This window comes from Pelecanus crispus, chromosome 3 (assembly GCF_030463565.1).
Source record: "Pelecanus crispus isolate bPelCri1 chromosome 3, bPelCri1.pri, whole genome shotgun sequence".
NCBI classification, from domain to species: Eukaryota; Metazoa; Chordata; class Aves; order Pelecaniformes; family Pelecanidae; genus Pelecanus; species Pelecanus crispus.
The window spans coordinates 129,242,545-129,263,569 of record NC_134645.1 but is presented as its reverse complement, the minus strand read 5'-3'; the positions used below and the strand labels follow the sequence as shown (position 1 = coordinate 129,263,569).

Below are 21,025 nucleotides of genomic sequence, written 5' to 3'. Positions count from 1 at the left end.
ACTTTATAATGCTATGTTTCAAGGGCAATAATTTGTTTCTTTAAAACATACATGTATAACAGCTGTTGATTAATTCTTGGCTTTTAACCTGAAACTTCAGGTGTAACTCCTTTTTAACAAAATGGTGGCAAAAGCCATGTTCAAATGATTTACATCTCCTGAACAACAGATAAATATATCGTTGACCAAATATTTCTTGTTCTGTAATTAAACTTTCTTATGTGACAGGCTAGAACAAGTAAATGGCTGATTTACTTTTTTTCTCCACTAAGTCAGGCAAGTGGAATTTGGAAGGTTACCTCCCCTCTCCATTAAACCATCCATCTGGATCTGTTATGCCTTGCCTTCCCCAATATGGTAACAACTTGTCAAAAACTGCATTTCACCCAGACCACAGCTCTAGTAATGCGTTAATTCCACATTTGTCTGCTACAGGAGAGTTGATTTAACTCTGAACCATTCTATAATAGCAAAGTAAAACTATAAACTTTTTTGATCTTTTGGTAATGTGGTATTATGCTGTGTAATAATAATTTATCTGTTTATCTTGGCATATGTTGTGCCAAATGTGTTTTTCTCCCAACACACGTACCCCTTGTGTGACTTCACTCCATTGCATTGATCTGACAAAGTGTCGTCTAGCATTGCCCCTAGAATTTGATAGCAAACACTTAAAGCACTTTGCCCCTGCAGCTCAACTCCAGGATTAGGGAGGCTGCTATACTGTCACAACGTTTGTGCATTTAGTCCATGAGGGTGTTAAGGGAAGGACTGTTAATTTGATCTAAAGCAAATGGAGCAGTTAACAAGTTTCAGTGGGCTGTTAATTTGCTGATGGCTGTTGCTGTGTGTGCTCCCTGTTTATTTTCTTGGGACAGGCCAGCAGGGCTTTTGTCAAACATCTATGTCAAGAACTGTTGTGATAAATCCAACATGTCAACAGAGTAGTTCGGCTGACAATTAAGTCATATGAAGAAATCAGCTCAACATTTCACTAAATGTCACAGCAAAACCTCCACAGTGCCTGCAGGCTCCAAATTATTGTACTGTGAGATGAGACTAAAGGTGCTATAGGCAAATATATGAATGGAGTAAAAGATGCACAAGATAGTTAATGTTTGCTTATCCAGCTTTTGGTGGTGTGTGGTGTGTTTTTGCTTGAAGCACTTGAGATCTGGATTGGCTGTATGTATGTCAGGTGAAACGTGTGTAAAAAAAAATTTGTATTCTTCACTGCATAACCCGTGAGTAGCTGAATGGAATTGGAGTATATGCAAGGGGTTTCGTATTTTTTCTGAGGAGAGAGAGAAGAGCTAATAGGTTTCTATTCTGCCAAATTCTACAACTGCAGGATACTGCAAACTGTAACTCTGGAAATGCAGTTTCTTCTTAAAATTAAGTGAAGAGGCCCTGAGATGTTTGTACACTAAGAGTATAATTAACATTAAAGTATTTCATTGCCACAAAATTCACTTTCTTCATTCTTCCCGCCTTCCATTTTCTTGTAGGAAAGAGCTCAGGATTCTGGGCAGTTCAGCTGTGCTTTATCTTCTGTACTGGAGTTTCCTGAAAAAAAAAAAAAAAAAGCTGAATTTTCTGGTTTGGGGCTCAGTTTGCAATGGTGTGGGTAGCCCATATTTTGCTCTTATCAGACAAGCATCAATCTTTGCTTGCATCTGTTGTTACGCTTCTTGTCTACGCACGATCTGTTACTAACAGGGTTTGTTGCCTTCTGCCTGTTCCTTGGGAATGGCCTCCGCCATGGCCGCTTTGCGGGATCCTTCAGGGTCCGTGCTGGTTTCTTGACTTTTCTTCTAAGGCTTGTTAGTAGAGCTTGAATTGTTTCACACTGTTTTGTGGAAAACGACCTATCCTAGCAATTATAAGTTTTAGGAGGAAGGATAACTGTTGTTTTAGCCTTTTGGTAACACTTGAAAATCAATATCTCTAAGCAAGTACTAGGACAAGAACAGTAGAAATGTAAAAGTTAATCCTGTACTGTGTTTAAGAAAATACTTCTGACTACTTTCTTTTTTTTTCTTTGGAGTCCTCTCTCCTTTCTGCTCACTCCCCCATCCTTTGCTGCTTCTAGCCTTAACTGGAATTAACATTTTTCCTGATTCCCTAAAGTACAGATCTCTTGCTGGGAGAAGTAAATGTTAACTTTGTACTTTCTCTGAGTCTCATGCAGCATACTTATCTGGCAATGTCTGAAGATGAGGCCAGCTCTTCTCTTTCACTGCAGTCCTTACTGCTTCCTGTGTCTGCATCTGCTGCTGCACGTAATTGAATTGCCATTCCCTCGCTCTTCCAGTTAGTAATGACAATCTTTTTCTTCCAAATTGCAGACATACCCCAAGAAAGAGCCAAGAAGAGACTTGCACTGTTGGGTTTTACTGTCATCTGATTCACGCTGGGGTATATTTTAGCAGTCTGAAGCTGGCATTGCAGAGGTTAACTGGGTCTCTGCAGAAGTAGCTGTGCTACAGACAACAAATGGTGCTAACTGCTGCTGCTCTCTTCCTCCTTCCCATGTAACAGTAAATTATAACTGGGTGATACAACAGTATCATCTGTCCATGTTATAAATGGTGAGGAGAGGAGGCTATGGGCAGAGTTAAATTACTAAAGTGGGAGATAAATCAGGTTGATACTCTTCCATTCCTTTTCATACTGGTGATATCGGTGACAGCCAGTCTCTCAAAAAAGCATACCATGGAGTTGTGATTTTGCCTTCTCTACATCCTATGTGGCAGTAAGGTATTTATCAGGTCTATTCTATATCCATGCATATTGTTTACAGTGAAAAAAAAATTGCATATCATCATATGAAATCTGCTGTAATTTAACGTAGACACCCCCAAAAAAGGTATTAAAAAATATCATTGTTGGCACATTAAAAGCATGAGCTGTGACCAGCTGGCCTCCTTTATGTGATCCAGAAGTTTTCACCTCTGCCTGTGACATGATTGCTGGAGGCAATTTAACTTTGCATCTGGGAGAACCTCTGCTTTTTATAAAACATAGATGTTCAGAGGAGCTGTTTTGAGGCTAATGAATAATGAAATAAGCTTACAGCAGGGCTGGTGGAAGACTGCCGGATGGGCTACTGAACACGGGTAGCAGCCGCTGTTCTTGATGGCGATACACACAACATGTCCCTCTTCCCAGCATCTTTTTCTTAGGCTGCCGCCAAAAGGGACAATTTTGCTGTCTGCTACACCACACATCCTGCGCCTTGGATCTGCTGCTGCTGAAATAGTGTTGTGAATCAGATCAGCTTGTTCATCTGATGGAAAGGTTTCACTGCCAGAAAACCTTTCTACATCGATCCTGGTTTTCCATCAGACCAGTAAGCCATTTATATAAGCAGGTACCAGTCAGGAGGTGTAAGGCAAGAGGTAGTGAGCCTCTGGAAGAAAGGAAAGAGGAAAAGAGACCTACTTCTGATCAGAGCTGTGTAATTAATGTATGCTAAACCAACCTTCCTGAATTGATGTGGGGTTTTGTGGATTCTATTGCTGCATAACTTACCTGTCATGCTCTTCTCTTACTTCCTGTGCTACCTGCTTTATCCTCCTACTTCTTGTCTAGCTGAAACTTTTTGAGCACAAATGAGCAGGGCTCTTTTTATGGCATCTGTACGAGGTCTTTACCTGCTGCAGTGGCACACAAATGCTTCCCAGTCTGTACTGAAAACACCTCAGCTGAGGAGTTACTTAAGGTCTTGTTTGCTCTCTCGCATCTGTGTCATGTCAGTGCACAGGAACTTAAAAAAAGAAAAAAAAAACCACAAAGCCCCCAAGAAACAAACAAACCAAAACCCAACAAAAATCCCACCCAAAAAACCTTGATAGAAGCTGCCTGATCCTCTTCAAAAGATTTTCTTATTTCATTTTAATGTCTTTGTCTCTGGAGATTTCTACAGGCAAATTTGATTGCCATTCTGCTGCTACTTTTAAGAATTTAATGCTGCTGTTAAAATCAAGACGTGTTGTAGAGGTTTCTGGGTTGTTTTCCCCACCAAGGCTTCTGCCAGCAGGTTTTGTTGGCCGTAAGGAATACAGGGTAAGGATGCAATGACTGAAGATGCAGCCAAACCACCGTCCTGCTATTGAGGACCACGAGTTCAGTTCCCTGCCAAACTTTAGGCAAGGTTCTGCTGTGTGTCCCTGGGGAAAACATATGCCTCATGGCCATTTGATGTACCTGGATGGTGTCCTTAACGCAGGAGGCAGTGGCGTGGTACCAGGCCAGAAGCAGCAAGCCCTCCCTGAAGGTTGGGCTTGTCCAAGGTTGCAGTTAGGGCCGTGTCAGTTCTTCCAGCCTGGACTTCAGTGAGCGAGGATTCCTTGTCAGTGAGGCTGCTCGTTGACCTTTGGTTTTGCCTCAGATGGAGCCAAGTCCTGCGTCCGATCCTGGGTATCGGATAACCTGAGCTCTCGTGCCAAGCGCCTGCGAGGGTGCAGGGTGCCAGTGTTCAGCACTTCTTTCACAAGCGTTTGGCTCTTGGAAGCTGAAAAATTATGTAATGGGAGTTCACGATGAGACCTTTGTGCTTCGATGCCGTGCTGGTTCCAGGAGGTGCTTTTGGAGGAATGGCTGTAGTGGTTTGTGTAAAGCAGGGCGCAGAGAAAAGAACCAAGCTGGAAATGTTAAATTGGAGTTTTAACCTCAAAGCTAGCTTCGTTATCTGGAGTTGATGCTCTTGGCCGTCTTTGCCTTGTGGGCAATGTTAACAACTCTGTTCTCAGCACAGATAGAGGTTTGAGCCTGTGTTACCTGCGTCTAAATCAACCTTTTTTCCTCTAAATCCACTGATGCAGGAATACATCTCTGTTCTGGGGTCTCCCTGAGAGAGACACACACCGTGCTGTTACTTCCTATGAGACTGAAGCTATCTGCAAATGCAGTGAGTTATGTTGTAGTGTGTACCGCGGACATGCTGTCTGCTGTGTCTGTGAAGTAATTAAAAACTGCAGTCACCCATTTCTGACCATGCGGGCTTATTTTGCGCTCTTTGAGGATGTGGGTAAACCAGACAGGGAACCGTTGTTCAACAGGTCCTGCACCTCAAGAACCAGAGTCACCTGATAATTTCTTCTGTTCCCTGTGAGCTTTGTCTGCTTGCCTGGGTAATGAGCTTCTGGGAACTGCTGCAACAAGGTATTATGATTGCAGGCAGCATCAGGAGGTGTGGGAAAAAAAGAAATCGGTCAATAGACTTACTGCAGAGAACGGCCAGGCTTGTTTGTTCTTGAAGAGCATCTCTTTTGCCATGTTTTTGTTGGACACAAGATATGGTGCCGGATTTGATCTGACCAATTAGCGTAGTTATGCTGTTACAGGGGGTCCAGGTTCCTGGATGAACAAAAGTGATCATGCCAAGAGTGACAACCATGTTTTCATCTCTGCTGTAAATGGAATAGATCACCAGTATTCCTCTGCATGTGCTTTATCCTGGATATGAAAGTTCCTGTTCCCTAGTATGTTATGTTGTAATGGTAGTAATCTGTTTTCTGATCCAAAAGCCTGTATGTTCTGATCTTTTTCAGACAGATGAATGGCGTCTAAGCTGCATCAATAAGGAATTCTCTGTCTGTCCCTCCTACCCTCCAGTTGTCATTGTCCCCAAATCCATCGATGATGACGCGCTTCGGAAAGTTGCCATGTTTCGCCATGGCAGTCGCTTCCCAGTCCTCAGCTATTATCATAAGAAGAATGGGATGGTAAGCTGCATTTGAGTAATGGTTGTACCCAAAGGAAGTGTGTGAATCTGTTCCTTTAATGAAAAAACAACTTGTGCTCTAGACTTAAGACAGTTCATGAGATGTTTGTTCCTTTTATTTTCCAACTTTATTAAGTGTATGCAGTAAAACTGGTTCTGGGTGATAGAATGAGTAATCCCCATCTTAGAAATAGCTATTAATCCGCTTGTTTGGGAGCGTATGTGGCGTGAGCTTGCTCACAGCAGAAGAGCAAGATGAGACTTGTAAAGCCGCTGCTGGCACCCTTACCTGCTCTGCCTGCCAAGAGGCTTCATGCTGAAAGGATGGCAGAAACCACATTGTCCTGTCTCTGGGTGGTGGGCTGTCGCCTTCGTAATAGAGTCATGATGACAGCAAGCGTTCCCAGAGCCAGCACTGCTTCTGCTGTGTAACTGTCGAACGAGCGATCGGAACAATCTGTTCTCCAAGCCTGTCAGTGTAACATGTTTCGGGAGTCACAAATCCTTGCTGTTGCACAGACTTTACCACCTCTCAACAAGCCAAAATCTAATTGAGTGACTGATACGCTATAATTAAGAAATGCACTTTATGAAATTGTTGAGCAATTCCTTGTATCTCTTGCTGATGTAGCCAGTTCTGAGGATGTTGGGATGTCCAACCTGCGGCTTGTAAACTTGATCCAGGCTTCTGAGTCAAATGCTCTAATGTGTTCTCACCTCCTGTTGCCAAGATTTGTAAGCCCTGAATTAGAGGATGTCTAGTCTGACTTAGTAGCACCTTTGGGGTGTTTTGCTTTGCTTTAAAATCAGCCATCCTCCAACTTCATAACAGCCGTGCTTTCTGCTTTTTTTCAGCTTGAATGAAAACCACTAAAGGAAGATTTGTTCAGTTATCTCTCCGAATTGTGCATGTTTCAAGTGTGAGGAATACAATAGCATTTGGCTCGGAGTGCCTGAACTTGTGACAGTAATGCTGTCTGTCACATTGCTGTCCCAACTGAGTTCTTGAGCATAGCTGGGGTTGCTGACTGGCTGCCCTCACATTTTAGTTATCATTTGAGCTGCTGGGATGCTTTCTGAATTGAAAAACACTTAGTAAAGAGAAATCTCAGCTGATAAACCTGTGGACCTAAAGTTTATTAGTCTAGCCACTGGGTAAAACTGTTCCCAAGAGGCATCTTTAACACATGAATGACTCAAGTGTTTTAAAAACAGAATTGGGAAGAGACCTTAAGATGACAATCCTGAAAATGTTGGTTTATAAAGGAGCAATCAGCGGGAAGCGAGTTCAGTAGCTCACAAAGACGGTACTACAGGAATAATTAAAGGGATAAAGCGTCTAAGAAGACGTCTGTAATTTACAAAGTGGCCTGCCAAATGATCGCTCGATTCAAGGATTTCTAGTTTGTTTTTTAAATAAATTCAGTCCCCCCAAGGGATTGCACATAAAAACCGAAAGATTCATGACAAGGAAGAACAGCGGCTGTAGGAAGAACTAGAGAGATGTTTCTGTGCATCAGGCAGTGCAGATCAGGGCGTTTGCTTCTCTGTGTCCAGGCGTGGTGGATCGAACTTGAAGCAGATGGGAGTAGGAAGTGCGGTGGGGTGGGAGCTGCGCTTGCTGGTGTAACTCCACAGAGAAGAGCTGGAGATCCAGGAGGGCCCCACTTGAATTCTACCCCTGAACTGGTAGAGGAAGCTTTTTAAGGCTGAGCTATCTCGCTCCCATAAGCAGTGTTACCATGACCCGAGTTGTAAAGGAAAACAGGAGCATCCTGTATGAATTTCAGCAGCACACCTCTTGAGAGAGCTGTTTTCCATGCCTGGTGTTGAGACCTAGTTATCTAATGCATCGGTTTGCAGTCTGCATTTACAGACCCCTAAGAAGTCCTCTAGTGAAGGGGTGTCCTTTGCCTAGTGAGTTTAAATCTCCTTTCTTGGCTTGGAGCTCAAGTGATCGGTGGCTTTCCATCTTACGTCTCTCTGTTTCCAGTGCCTAATTCATGGTTATTTGCCTCTGCAGGTCATGATGCGAAGTAGCCAGCCTCTTACAGGTACAAATGGGAGACGGTGTAAAGAAGATGAGAAGCTTATTAATGCCACGCTACGGCCTGGCAAGCGTGGCTACATCATTGATACGAGGTCCTTGAATGTTGCCCAGCAGGCCAGGGCCAAAGGAGGGGGCTTTGAACAAGAAGCACACTATCCCCAGTGGAGGAGGATTCATAAATGTATTGAGAGGTGGGTGAAATCACGCCGGCTCTCCTCTGTGCTTGGCTTTGTAGGGTTGCATTGGCAGAGCCATGCTTGCTCCATAAAGTATTTCCTTCTGTAAGGAAAGGCCATGTATCCTGGTTCCTGTCAACAGGGTCATGTTCCTTTTTTTGCAAGATCAGGGTATGTGGATAATAAAGGTATTTGGCTTTGGAAAGCTGTGTTTGGTTCCTTTTTCTGAACAACGTGCTGCAGGTTTCATACGTCGGGCAATCTTCTTGTGCCATCTCTTTTTCTGACTATCTATAGCTGCACTCCAGCCTTCCTGTGTTCCTCTTCGCAATAGTGCACAGGAATGGGCAAGTCCCTTGCCAGCAAATTTCTGCAGGAGAGGATTTGTTCTGTGGCAGTCACACTCCTCTCATCCAGCACTTTTCTCTGGACATCTAATATTGTTTGGTCATTTGGAGACAAGTTACTAAGTTAAATAGACTTTTGGTCCAACGTTGTTCAGCTGTACTTAAGCCGTGGTTTTGGGGAACCCTTCTACATGAGCATGCAGTAATTTTGCTATTGGAAAGCAGTTGCTCCCATCATCACTGTATAGGCCAGCTCTTGAGGAGCTAATATAAGGAATTTCCTTGGCTGTTGCTTTGAACTGTTTGGCTTTGCTTCTAAAAATTTTTTGTGGCCTTAAATTTCATGTTGGTTATTTTACGGATGGACATAAGCATCAGACAGAGAGGAATTAATAAACCACAATATATAAAGAGTAAATATCTTATGCTATTATTATTCGGTTTTGTCGGCTTTTCTGAGATCTGGCCTGCTAGCTGCATCCTCTGTTACACCTGAGCACATGCTGGAGTCAGCGTTAGGTGGCATTTGATCCATCAGGAGTTTGGTGCCCCTGGAAGGCAGTGTGAAACAAGAGCAGAGAAGCATCTGGCTTTACCAGCTGCATGCTGAACACCAGCTTTCCAGGCCTTGAGAACATATTAAAACAACTGCAGAAGTGATATAAAAACATGTTCCTTTCCCCCTCTTTTTCTTACATTCTTAAGAAATTAGCCAAACTAATCTTAGTGTGGTTCTACATCAAGAAGTTGAGTCTAGTTTAAAATTTTCTATGTTAACAGTGGGTTGTGTCCTTGTGATGGATGGCTTTCAGGTTACTGTTGCAGCTCTACAGGTTAAAACTCCCCCAAAACATCTGGTGTAGTACAGAGAACGAAGGTGCAGCACTTGAAGCTTGCTGACACTTGCTAGTGGCCATGCCAGGCTGCAGTCTCACTTGTACTTGGTAATGGCAGTGGGACTACTGAAACACAGTTTACATGGAAAGTGTAAGATGTGGCTCAACACACACAGGGTTCAGGTAAGATAAGGAAAAGGCCATACTGTTGTAATGCCTTACGAAGCAATTTGTTTTGAAAGGGAAGAGACTACTTATGTCCAAAGACTAGTATTCTGCTGGTAGTTAGCCATGGCTTGGGAATTCCCAGTGAAAACAGGTTTGCTCAGTGTCCTGGTTTCAGCTGGGATAGAGTTAATTTTCTTCCTAGCATTAGGCATAGTGCTGTGTTTTGGATTTAGTAGGAGAAGAATGTTGATAACACACTGATGTTTTTAGTTGTTGCTAAGTACTGCTTATGCCAGTCAAGGACTTTTCAGCTTCCCATGCTCTGCCAGGTGCACAAGAAACTGGGAGGGAGCACAGCCAGAAGAGTTGATCCCAACTGCCCCAAGGGCTATTCCATACCATATGACGTCATGCTCAGTATATAAACTGGGGGGGGGTGGCTGGGGAGCAGCGATCACTGCTCGGGAGCTGTCTGGGTATCAGTTGGCGGGTGGTGAGCAATTGCATTGTGCATCACTTGCTTTGTATGTTATTATATTGTTATTATTATCATTACTACTTTACTTTATTTCAACTATTAAACTGTTCTTATCTCAACCCAGGAGTTTTCTCACTCTTACTCCTCTGATTCTCTCCCCAGTCCCACTGGGGCAGGGGGAGTAAGCGAGCGGCTGTGTGGTGCTTAGTTGCTGGCTGGGCTAAACCACAACACTCAGTGAGGAGACAATGACTTCTATAGGGTTGTACTTTTTGAAATAACTGCATATAAATCGTAGTGCTGTATTTTTGAGATCAGTGTATTTCTGTAAGCATGTTGTCCTGGTTGCTATGTTACTGCTTGTGTTTGCAATAATATTTTGCTTTTCCCAAAGGTTTAATATTCTGCAGGAAAGCCTCATCAAACTTGTGGAAGCTTGCAATGACCAGTCGCACAATATGGACCGCTGGCTCAGTAAACTAGAAGCTTCCAACTGGCTGACTCACATCAAGGAGATACTAACTGCAGCTTGTCTAGCTGCTCAGTGTATTGATAGGTAAATCTTTTTCTGAAAAGCCTTGAGTTTCTTATTTTCTGGTTATAGATTGCTTGTTAAATACCTCTATTTCCACTTTAAGTATTAGTAACAGGCCGCTGTGAACTGGCTTGCTTGTACCCATGCAAGATACATCATGTTTCATCACGGTTATGGAATGTTCCTCAGTAAATCATGCTTGCATTTTTAGAAGTACAAGCCTGAGGGAGGAAATCTTGACTAAGAATAGGTATTAGATCATTGAGTTAAGGCGTATTCCTATGTCTGATGCAACCAATCTAATTTAGTTAATTTTATTGGAGGTTTAGGTTAGAATGTGCCCATCTGAAATGCTGTTTGGTAGCCTAGGAAAGTGAGAACACGGAGTCTTTTTAAAAAAGTCCTTTTTTAGCTGAAAGCTTCCAATACCCCACCTCGCTTCTAGAGATTAAAACAATGGTATTTCCTTGTTTTCCCCAGGAATTGGTCCAGTGCTTTTTCCTCTTGAAATTTTTATCCCCTTAGTCCTATCTAAGCAATCCTGTTCATCCCTTATAAGTGCTTGTGACCTCTTTTAACCTGACATTTCTTTAATAAATACGGCTGACTTGTCCTGAAAACATCTTCAGACCGCAGACTGGAGAGCAAAAGCTAGCTGTCAGATGCCAGGGTTTTTAAGGCCAAATGTGGGGGGTCTAAATGTGACTTCTTTGTGGCTCTGAGGGGGGGAAAGCCCTTCTCAAAACTCAGGGAAAACCTAGCTTTTCACACCAGCTAGGGAATGCGTTATGCAGATACACAAGTAGGCTGAAATGCAGTCTCATTGGTAAAACAGCATTAAAGCATTAAAATATGAGCTGCTGTCCTTTTTTTAAAAAGCACTGACGGTGCCTGTTTAGTTATTGACTGTGCCAGGAAAGGATTGCTCTTGATCAATAGTTTTATGTGTAATTCTTTCCCACGTGTGTGTATAATGAGAAAGATCAGTGACGAAATTCTTTTGGCTTGTTGGGACAGTGGACAATTTCTTCATTTTTAACCTCAGCTTTGCTTTTTCTACTTACCTGGGCCTATGGCAAGCCAGCTCAGCATTGGTGCCTGGCCTGCCTCATTCGGAGCCTGGAGATCATAGCTGAGCTGACAAGGATGGTTCGGTTATATTGACAACGGGGAGGGAATGGCTGGGACAGATCTTGCAGCATCTTAAAGGTCTTGAGGCCTGAAAGATGAAAGGGGAAAACAGCGTTATCCCAGTGTGCCCCACTTTGAGGAGCGCGTGGGCTTGCAGTTAGCCTTTGCAATCATGCTTGGCTGGAAGCAGCCTCTTTACCTGCCAGGCACTGGCAGGGGAGAGGGTATCTGAAGATTATCTGCACTGCAGAGGGACTGGGTTTGTTTTAGACTATAGACAAAGATGTTGCAGTGTTCAAGGTACAGATTTTCATGCTTTTCACTTCAAAAAGCAACTACTGTGTGCAGGGTTACTTGCTTGCTAGATTGATCCTTCTTACCCACGCTTTGCTGCCTGGGTTGGGTCTCTGCACAGAAAGAAATACAACCTGCAGTTAATTTCCTTTCTGGGTGTAAGGATGTTGGCAGAAGTGAGAGACTGGGTCAAGGTTTGGGAAGAGTAAGGGGAATAAATGCCATCTAATACCATCCAGTCCTTCCCTCAGGAGCACATGGATGAGATTCTGATATTGTATCCAAACACAGCCTAGGATGGAGGAAGAGGGGAGGGAATCACCTGTCCTGGACAGTCCCCACTGGAGTGTGGGGAGTGACAGCACACGGGCCCCTAGCAATGTGCAAAACCTTCCTGCCCCAGACTCCGAGCTCCCTCTGCTCCTCACATTGTTCTGCCGAGTCACTTGTGCTGGCTGGTGAGTGAGAAGACTTTGTGCTTGGCTCTTTGACAAGCTTCCTTGCTCAGCACACTAACTCTTCTGCCTTTGTGGAGGCCAAGCTCTGCTGTTTCTTTCTCCCGAACTGGCTTATTGGCTTACTTTTTCTTGCAGTAAACCCCAGCTGAGGCCCAAATACAATTAAGCCCAGGTTTCAGCAAGAATTTCATAGTATTGTTTTGCAGAGCATCTGCGGGGATGATACATCTTCATTGCAGTGCTTATGAGAAGATTTCAGAGTACTTAGCAAAATGATAAATGACTCAAGCAAATTTTGAGATGCGTTTGTATGTTGTAACTCAAAGGGGTACCAATTGAAAATAGTGAGAACCACAAAATAGATTTTGCCGCACATCTGCTGTCAACATGGCAAAGGTTCTGAATTTCCAGAATGCTGAGCAAGAAACTAAGCCGTAAGTGATGCAGAGCTCTAGTTAGTGTTGGTGAGGATCCAGGTGGAGAAAGTGGTACGCTTCCAGGTGGGGTGGGGAGTAAGCTTATGGGAGGGAAGAAGGGGTAAAGAGCCAGCAAAACCTCAGCGTTGTCAGGGTAACAACACTGGTGTCCACGGGATGCGTTGGCATCCATTGGGATGCATACGTCCTCGGGATGTGTTCTGCTCATTTGCACTCTTACTCCTTTCCACCTTTTTCTTTCACAGGGAGGGTGCATCAGTGTTAGTCCATGGGACTGAAGGAACTGATTCAACACTCCAGGTAACTTCTCTGGCACAGATTATCTTGGATCCAAGTTGCAGGACCATACGTGGCTTTGAATCTCTTGTTGTGAGGGAGTGGCTACAGGTAAGAAATGCTTGTGGACAAAACGGCAATCTAATCCAGTGACAGTTGTACTGAGAAATAGCCTGAGAGGCAGCAAATTGGTTGGGCCTTGTTGCAGCCCTGCTTAGCGTGAATGGCTCTTTGTCCTAAGAGCAACGTCATTAACTGAGTCAGTTGTACCTCTGGCACTCCATGGGGCCTCTGCCTCTCGTGGTAGTGTTTTGCTTTGAGGGAACTGCCTGTTTTCTGTGCTTAAGGTGAATATCTCTTCAGAGAACACTGTTCAGACTAAATCACAAAACCTTAGTTCTACTCTTTGTACTCTTGCAGCTAGTATCCTCAGCCTGGTCCCTCGGTGCACCTACACCAGTTTGTTCTTGGTAAAAATTCTCTGATCAAATACAGTGCTATTTACGTAGCCTGAAAAAGGCAGCAAAGTTGGTTGTGGTTGCTAGCAATTTGATACTGGCCGCTTGATGAAATTACGGTTGCAGAAAAGAGTAGCGATGGCGTAGTTGCATGAACTAGCTCTGAAGTCTTTGCTACATGTACTCACATCCCATTACTTTGTGTGTGATGCTCTCTCTGATTCTTATGTATAGGCTGGCCACCCTTTTCAGCAGCGCTGTGCCCAATCAGCCTATTCAAATAGCAAGCAGAAATGGGAGGCCCCAGTGTTTCTCCTCTTTTTGGACTGTGTGTGGCAAATCCTTCGTCAGTTCCCTTGCTCTTTTGAATTCAACGAACAATTCCTCATTATGCTCTTTGAACATGCTTACGCTTCACAGTTTGGCACTTTCCTGGGAAACAACGAAAATGAAAGGTTGGTGAGGATGCTTGCTTTGAACCGTTTAAATATCGGGCTGTATCTGACAAGAAAAAAAAAGTCTCTGTTTGAAAAAGGGTGAGGGTGCTTGTGTGGTCTCCCCTAGCACAGGTGAGCTTCTCTTGTTGCAGTTACTTTGTCTGCTGCAATGTTAGGGAGCTTGTCCCTCTTAAGAGTGGGATATTGTGACTAAACCCATTTCTGGCTTGGTCAGGGAGTTGAATTCTTCTTCTCCAAATCCAGGCTAATACCTAGACTGTCTTTTCTGTTTCCCTGTGTGGCCTTGAAAAGTCTCCACCCATCACTAGTTTATATAGGTCTCTTACGCAGAAACTTTTTCCATAAAAGAATAAACAGCTAGAGTTCAGCAATGACGTGAGTCATAGCTGTGGGAAGCAAACTTGTCCACGCAGGCCTGGAGGACAAGGTCAAGGCAGTCAGAGGCCAAAGCTGGAAAGTCTGGTTCTTGCCTTAACTGTCAGGGAGGAACATGACTCTGTAGCCTGGTGGTCCCGATGCTCCCCAGGAAAGGAAGGCTTTGGTTTTTGCATTATCCACCAACTGCTTAAAGTGGCAAACATGGAAGAGGTTCTTCCAGAAGGATCTGCCTCACAGTTACACCTTGGCAAAAGTTTTGCTTGTTTGGCTACGAGCGTCATGATTAGGTTTGAGGTCTTTTTGGCCATGCAGTAGGAGAACTTCAACAGAAGGACCAAAAATCCCTCTAGCCGTAACCTGTGACTTGAAGAAATGCAAACTGGCGACCTGCACTGGATGAGGTTTTGAGGGAACACTATGAGCTCTCGGGTGGATGCTCGTGTGACTTTGAAAGGAAGCAGCCAGGACTGCATTCTGCTGGAGTCTACCTTGTCACGTAGCAATAGGCCTCTGCTGAGCTTTAAGGCTCTTGAGTGTTTAAGGCACTTGAGCAGACCAGCACCTCGCTTCTGAATCCTTGCCTGCATTAGATGCTGTGCTGGACCAGTGGGGCATCTCCAGGCATGCCCTGAGTAGGGCTGCTGGGAGTAGTAAACAGGGTGGAGGACTGGAGCCTCCCACGGCAGATGGCAGCTGCCAGAGAGGTTTGGATTCCTTTTTTGAACTTGGCAGTTCCATTCTCAGGACTCCTGACTCCAGTAAGTCCATGTCTGATGGTCTCCTGCTTAACTGAAGACCACTGAATGAGTAGAAGGGAAAAACAGAACTGGTATTACAGATAAGGAAGGCAATTTAAAGCTTCCTATAAACCTCTCTGCCCTTAAAGTAATCTTTGCTTAGAAAAGACTCTTCTGTCTTCTGCAGGGTTGCTGACCTGGTCATCTGCAAAACCAAGTTAGACTTGAAACCAATAAGATGAAATTTGAAAGAGTATTGAATGTTACATGTAATAACCTGCCTGTCACATCTCAATATGTCAGCCTGTGAGCACAGAAAATGTTTGAAGTCTGATGTTAAGCTTGAGGTGTCTGAAGTATTCACGGGGATGGTGAATCTCCTGCCTGGGAGATTCGCTAGTGCAAATTGTGCTAGCACAAGCAGAATGACGTTTGCCAGAATCTAAGGAATAGAGAGCCCCGTGTAACTCCTGGAGGTGGGTTTGACCCATGAAAGCAGCAGTTTTCTCTGTGTGCTCTGATGCTTCCTGCCACCAGAGGGACCTAATCAGATGTGCCCCTTGCGCAGTTCCAAAAATAATAACGCTGCTTTAATGTACTCCATGAACTGCACTAGGATCCTTCCTTGATGCAGACCTACCACACCTCCCAGCTCTATCTTAACACAGGAGTTCAATCCCTTTCAAAACCTGGCAGCTGAACCATTTTGCGGAGATGACTGATTCTTCTTCATCTGGACAGAAGGCAGCTAGCTTCCACTCAACTTACAGATGTTATTTCCCTATGTTTTCTTTGAAGATAATTGTAATCGGCCAGGTTGAGTAAATTGCTTTAGGTTTACACCCTGTGCCATGTTGGTGAGAGGTATTGAAAGGATTAGCCTGAGTTGTCTGGGCTAGTAGCACATGGGAAAGCTTGTGGCATTCTAGTCTGCGGGGTTCTGATAAAACAAAACAAGTCTTTACAGTATAAAAGTGAAAGCTAACTTGTTCCTTTGGGTTTGTTAGATCTAAGCTGAAGCTGCCGCAAAAGACTATGTCCCTGTGGTCCTGGGTGAACAGGTCTGAAGAGCTGAGCAAGTTCCAGAATCCTCTTTTTGAGGCCAACAGCCTTGTCATCTGGCCCTCTGTTGCCCCACAGAGCCTGCAGCTCTGGGAAGGTAAGCCAGTCTTGCTTTTTCTGTTATTTTGTGGCTACTTGTAAAGCTTCTTAAGCGTTTACTCCTGTTGTCTCTGCTCTGTGCTTAGTCTATCTCAGCTGATGGTGATCTCACTCCCATTGAAATCTGTTCCAAAATATTTTTGGCATGTGCCATCCCCAGAGGCATGAAGCTTTCTCCTTCTGAGGCTTGGTGACACACTGCTCTTTGCCAGGGAGCTTTACTAGTACCATGTAACTTCTTAGCACAGCATTTCTGCAGTGATACAGCCTCATCTATAGATGTTCTGCAGGCCTCAGGCTTTTGTTTTGTATCAACCAAGACTTCTCTTTCTCCATTACTGACCATGCAGGCCAGGATAATCTGTGTGCAGTAGGTTGCCTGCTGCAGAAACTTTCTCCATCACATGTATGCTGAAGAGTTAATTCCAGTGAAGCAAGCAGGCTGTCATGGCAGGGTGGAGACTGAATATGGGTTGGTCTGGTCAGTATATGAGAAAAAAGGAATGAAACCCCCTCATTTTTTCTTTATTAACCTTGTTTAATAGAATGGTGAAGTTGGAGAGGAGGGTCAGTATTTCTAAATGCTGTTTAGGGGTGAGGGTAAGGAAAAAAATGCATAAACTCTACGCACTTGAGAGCTGATGGAATGTGAATGTTTCCTCCTTGTAACAAGAAACCCTTCTGACTTGCACTGTCTCTGGGCTTTCAGGTGTCTTTCTTCGGTGGAACAGGCCTTCCAAGTTCCTAGACGAAGCCCATGAAGAAATGATCAACATCATAAAATACAACAAGGAACTTCAGGCAAAGGTTAATGCATTGAGGCGGCAGCTAGCAGAGATGGAAACGGATGATAGGATGCAGGAGAACCTGTGAGCTGGCAGGGCTTTGCCTCAGGTCTTTCCTTTCCAGTCCCCTTCACGTTAAAGACTGAACATGGAAAGTGCATGTATTGCAGAGCCCTCTGGGTACGGTTGACCCTCAGTCCTACCACTGCTGAAACCTACACTTCACACTATGTACCTCCCTGCTTTTTGGGAGGGATTTTTGTTTTGTTTACAGAAGACATACACAACTGGGCATAGTGTCCTCTCTTGGCAGCTTTTCTGTCTCAGAATTGTGTACAGTGTCAGCAGAAGCTGGAACTCTTACCTCCACCCAACTGTATGGATGACCAGGATGGGCCAAGGGACAGGATGTTTTGAATTTATTTTGGACTTTTTCTAGTTTTGTTGAACTCTCTAAACACTCATCAGGATTAAAATATGAAGTTATGTATAGATAGGTAAAGGCATTTTATCTGAAAGCACCTTTTCTCTCCAAGACCAAGTAAGGCAGCTTAGTTCTTTAGTTTCCTAGAAAAACTAGAAAGTGGTATAATCTAACTACAGGTTCTACCAGTCTATATGATACTCTCAGTAGCCTTCACATCTCACACTTGGCTTTTTGTGTTAAGCATTGGCTTGGGAGCAGTAAGTTGAATACCAAACCAGAACAGGAAATTTCAGTGCAATACAGAACTGAAGTAGGGATTCTGCTGCTAATGTTTAAGCCATGACCTTCAGGTGGAATTGTCCCTCATGGACAAATATCTCCTAAGGAATAACAAACCTTTTTTACTCTACCTGGAAAACAAAAGGGTTAAGTAGTTGGTAGAAGTGTTCACTTGCAAAACAGTGGCTCAAAGCTGTCCTTTTAACTAGAGTCAAGTGGCCCTCTTGAAACTTCAGACTGCACTGGCTGCTTTTGTACACTTGAACAGGTTCACAGCATTGCTAGGGTGCAAGGGCAGTGCTTAATCTACAGCTCAACAAACCACTTTTGCTCCACCTGCTGTGCTTTTTCCTCTCATGTCCTTACTATAGATTTTGTGAAACATCAAAAGCAGAAGTTGGGAGTTAAGGTGATTTAACGTATCAGGTAGCTGCTACAGATTAAGAGGCTGTCACTACAAAAATGCTAGTAGTTTAGATCATTTGTAGCTGCTAAAACTGTTTAAAGACTTTAGGGATAAGCTTTTTTCTGAGTAACTTTGTATTTTGTAGCTGATCTTTGTGACTGCAATCTGCTTTTATAAAATCAGAGTTTTCGCTAGACATTTTTTTTTTCTCCTTTAAAAAGACTGATAAGAGTAGGTCTGAAATATTAACTCACCTAGGCATTTGATTGATTGATTCCATGGCTTGATTCCATTGGTAGCCATACATGACTGAGAAGACTTGAATTAACAACAGTGTGTGTGGCTGGGATTATCTTAAAAGGTGCTCGCTGTTAGCCTGTTTCTGCTGCAGTGAATGGAGCTGCGTTAGATCAGTGTTGACCTCTTTGGAAACTGTTGAGCTTCCGTGACACTTTATGCTGTTTTGGAATGCAGCTGCCTTTTATTTAAAAGCCACTTCACATAAAGATAGATATATGTGAAAATGCAGGATCTTTAGTTGTCATAGAAGTATCTGGAGAGTAATCTTCTGCAAAAATCATGTAACCGCTAAGTATAGTCAAAGAAAAGTTCTATAACCAAGGAAGCTATATAAAATTATGTGATAGTGATTAAGTGCTACCTTAATGCCTTTTGCTTCAGTCCTTATTTCCTTACCTTCTTGACTAGCCTAAGCTTAGTCCTAAAGTCATCTGGCTTAAAAAAAAATAAAAAGATCCTTTTTAAATCGCTGTTCACTTAAAGCAGAAGAATAATTCCCCCTACCTGTAATACCATTTTCTTTTTAGGTTCGGAGAGTGACAGTCTCGTTCACTAAACGAAGTCTGACGTAGGGAATGCTTCTCGGGTTGGCTGGTGATCTGTACTGCCTAACAGGGGAGGCACAAGTCGGCCCTGCCTTCCTCCCACCTCCAAACCCTGGCTTCTGGAGCTACCTTCTGGGCATATTGCAAATGTAAGCCCTTAAAATTATTGCTCACCCTTTAAAATTACATCTGTGGGATCTGCACCTGGCTGGATGTTGTATCCCTATGCAATGCAGAATTTCTGCTGTTCCTGTACATCTGAAATAGATTATCACTAGCCAGATGGGAAGGATTCAGAAGGCACTATTTTCCCCATAATAGACTATACATAAAACACACTTAAAGGTTATGCAATTTCCTAACGTAGTAATTATATATTGAGCTAAATAATAGAGAAGCAAAGAGGGGGTTTTTTGATCTAATTGCCTGGCTGTTCTAGTCTCTCATGCAAACTGCAGGCGTCTGAGGAAATTGGGTAACCAGCTGTGACAGCTAACAAAAGGCAGAAATTTCTCTCCGAGCTGGCATTTCATCCTCAACTTGTGTTTCAGGACTGAATCCACACCCAAATGCTGTGTGCTTGCCTTGGTGGTGGTGTGGATCACAGCCTTCATGTGGAAAAATGCTAGTGTCGTTCTGAGCAGCCACAGCAGTTTCTTCCCCAATTCCTCTGCCGTGCGTCACCTCGTAGTCACTGCAGACAGCAGGAGCTGGAGGCTTAAGTTAACACCTCCCAAAAGTGACTATTTCCAGGTTACCAGAGCAGTCCTGCAAAGCATTGCATGTGGTGGAGAAGAGACAAGATGTGTGGACCCTTGCAGGCCCTCCTGGGAGAAGACAGTTCACAGACCTCTGGTGTCAGGCTACTTGCACACTCCCCTCTGCATTCCCAGCGCTTCCCAGGCTCTGGTCTGGTGGCTGCTGGTGTAATACACAGTGGAGCACTCCAGTTCTTTGCTTACCTGCATGTCCACCGTATTTATTCACATATTTAATATTGGTGATCGCCTTGCTTCCCCTCTTAGAGCGGGATGTCTGCCAGATTCTGCCCCGTGAAGTCACTGACACCCTGCTTGCAGGTTACCTGTGTCTTCCTGAGCTGCAAGCACAGTGGCAGTGCCCGGCTCTGGCTCTTCAGTCTGACGCTGCCTTACGCTCTTGCTGACACCCCTGCTTCTGCTCTTTTGCACATAGCTATTTGTGTAATAAGCTGGACACGGAGGGCCGCCTTCCCCAAACTCTGGGGTCAATCAATGCGGACGCTCTGCCATTTACCAAAAAAAAAAAAAAAAAAGGGAAAAGGAACTAACTTGCACAGTTTTCATAAGGGAATATGTACCTTCAATATTTTGATTGTATTGATCTAACTCTTGAATGTGGCGACCGGTTTAAGTGCACTATTGTCCATGTTGCGTATGATATAACTTAAATTGCACTGTACAGCATATTGGCGTCTAATGTATGCTTTGCTAAAGCCTTGCAAAGTGCTATCGTGTTCAGGTTCCTGTAGGAGGGGAAAATGTCTATACTAGCACTCCCTTTTTTTTGTAACTGTGACATTGAATAGCACTGTATGATGTGTGCTATGTATCTGTTAACTAGTACAAATTTAAGTGATAAGTGCACTTCTGTCCAAACATCTGGAATTGCTAATTGGACTTGGCTGCTGCATCGGTCTTTTTTTTTTTTTAAATGAAATAAGTAACAGGGCTGGGAGTTGTGTGCTATTGTTAGATGTATGCTGTATGTGTACAGAATCCCAGCTGCTGCAGTGTTGAATATATTGCAAAAAAAAAAAGTAACAAATCTGAGGAAAAACTATCATGGCTTGAATTGCTTCACCATTTGGGGGGAGAAAACCAGATACAAAGTGGCTGTAAACTTTGCTGTAGATATGTTGAGAACACAGTAGAAATGTCTGTTCAAATTAAAACCGTGAAGACTCTAAAAAGTTCTTTAACTACAGTGCTGAATCTTCTTTACTAGTACTGCCTTCACTTTCCATTGGAGGGATGCGTGTGTGTGACTTGGACGTAAGCTCTTGCCTGAAACTCTGGTTCTTTTCAGCTCATGCGTGTTTTCTTTTACAGCTGAACACGCGCTGTGATGGTAGAGGAGGGGTCTGTGCTGCAGGGAAGGGAGAAGGTTGAGACCCTGAGTCTGCGTGGCTTGCAGAG

At 43.7% G+C, this 21,025-nt stretch overlaps 1 protein-coding gene across 11 annotated transcripts in view; it reads left to right on the top strand.

Moving 5' to 3' along the window:
* MTMR9 (myotubularin related protein 9) overlaps window positions 1–21,025 on the top strand; it is a 39,920-nt gene that overhangs the window by 5,767 nt on the left and 13,128 nt on the right. For 5 of the 11 annotated variants that reach the window (XR_012830914.1, XR_012830913.1, XR_012830912.1 and 2 more), the window contains exons 4-11: window positions 5,556–5,729; window positions 7,752–7,969; window positions 10,178–10,339; window positions 12,884–13,025; window positions 13,607–13,827; window positions 15,953–16,104; window positions 16,816–16,913; window positions 18,831–18,997. Coding sequence is in view for 2 of the 11 variants with exons in the window: in XM_009477666.2 (XP_009475941.1) it covers window positions 5,556–5,729; window positions 7,752–7,969; window positions 10,178–10,339; window positions 12,884–13,025; window positions 13,607–13,827; window positions 15,953–16,104; window positions 16,816–16,979 (1,233 nt within the window). In the remaining 9 variants the exon portion in view is untranslated. Of the gene's footprint in view, window positions 1–5,555; window positions 5,730–7,751; window positions 7,970–10,177; window positions 10,340–12,883; window positions 13,026–13,606; window positions 13,828–15,132; window positions 15,422–15,952; window positions 16,105–16,815; window positions 20,399–21,025 lie in introns of those variants that run through there. The other 6 variants (XR_012830916.1, XR_012830910.1, XM_075706886.1 and 3 more) reach the window with 6 other exon arrangements.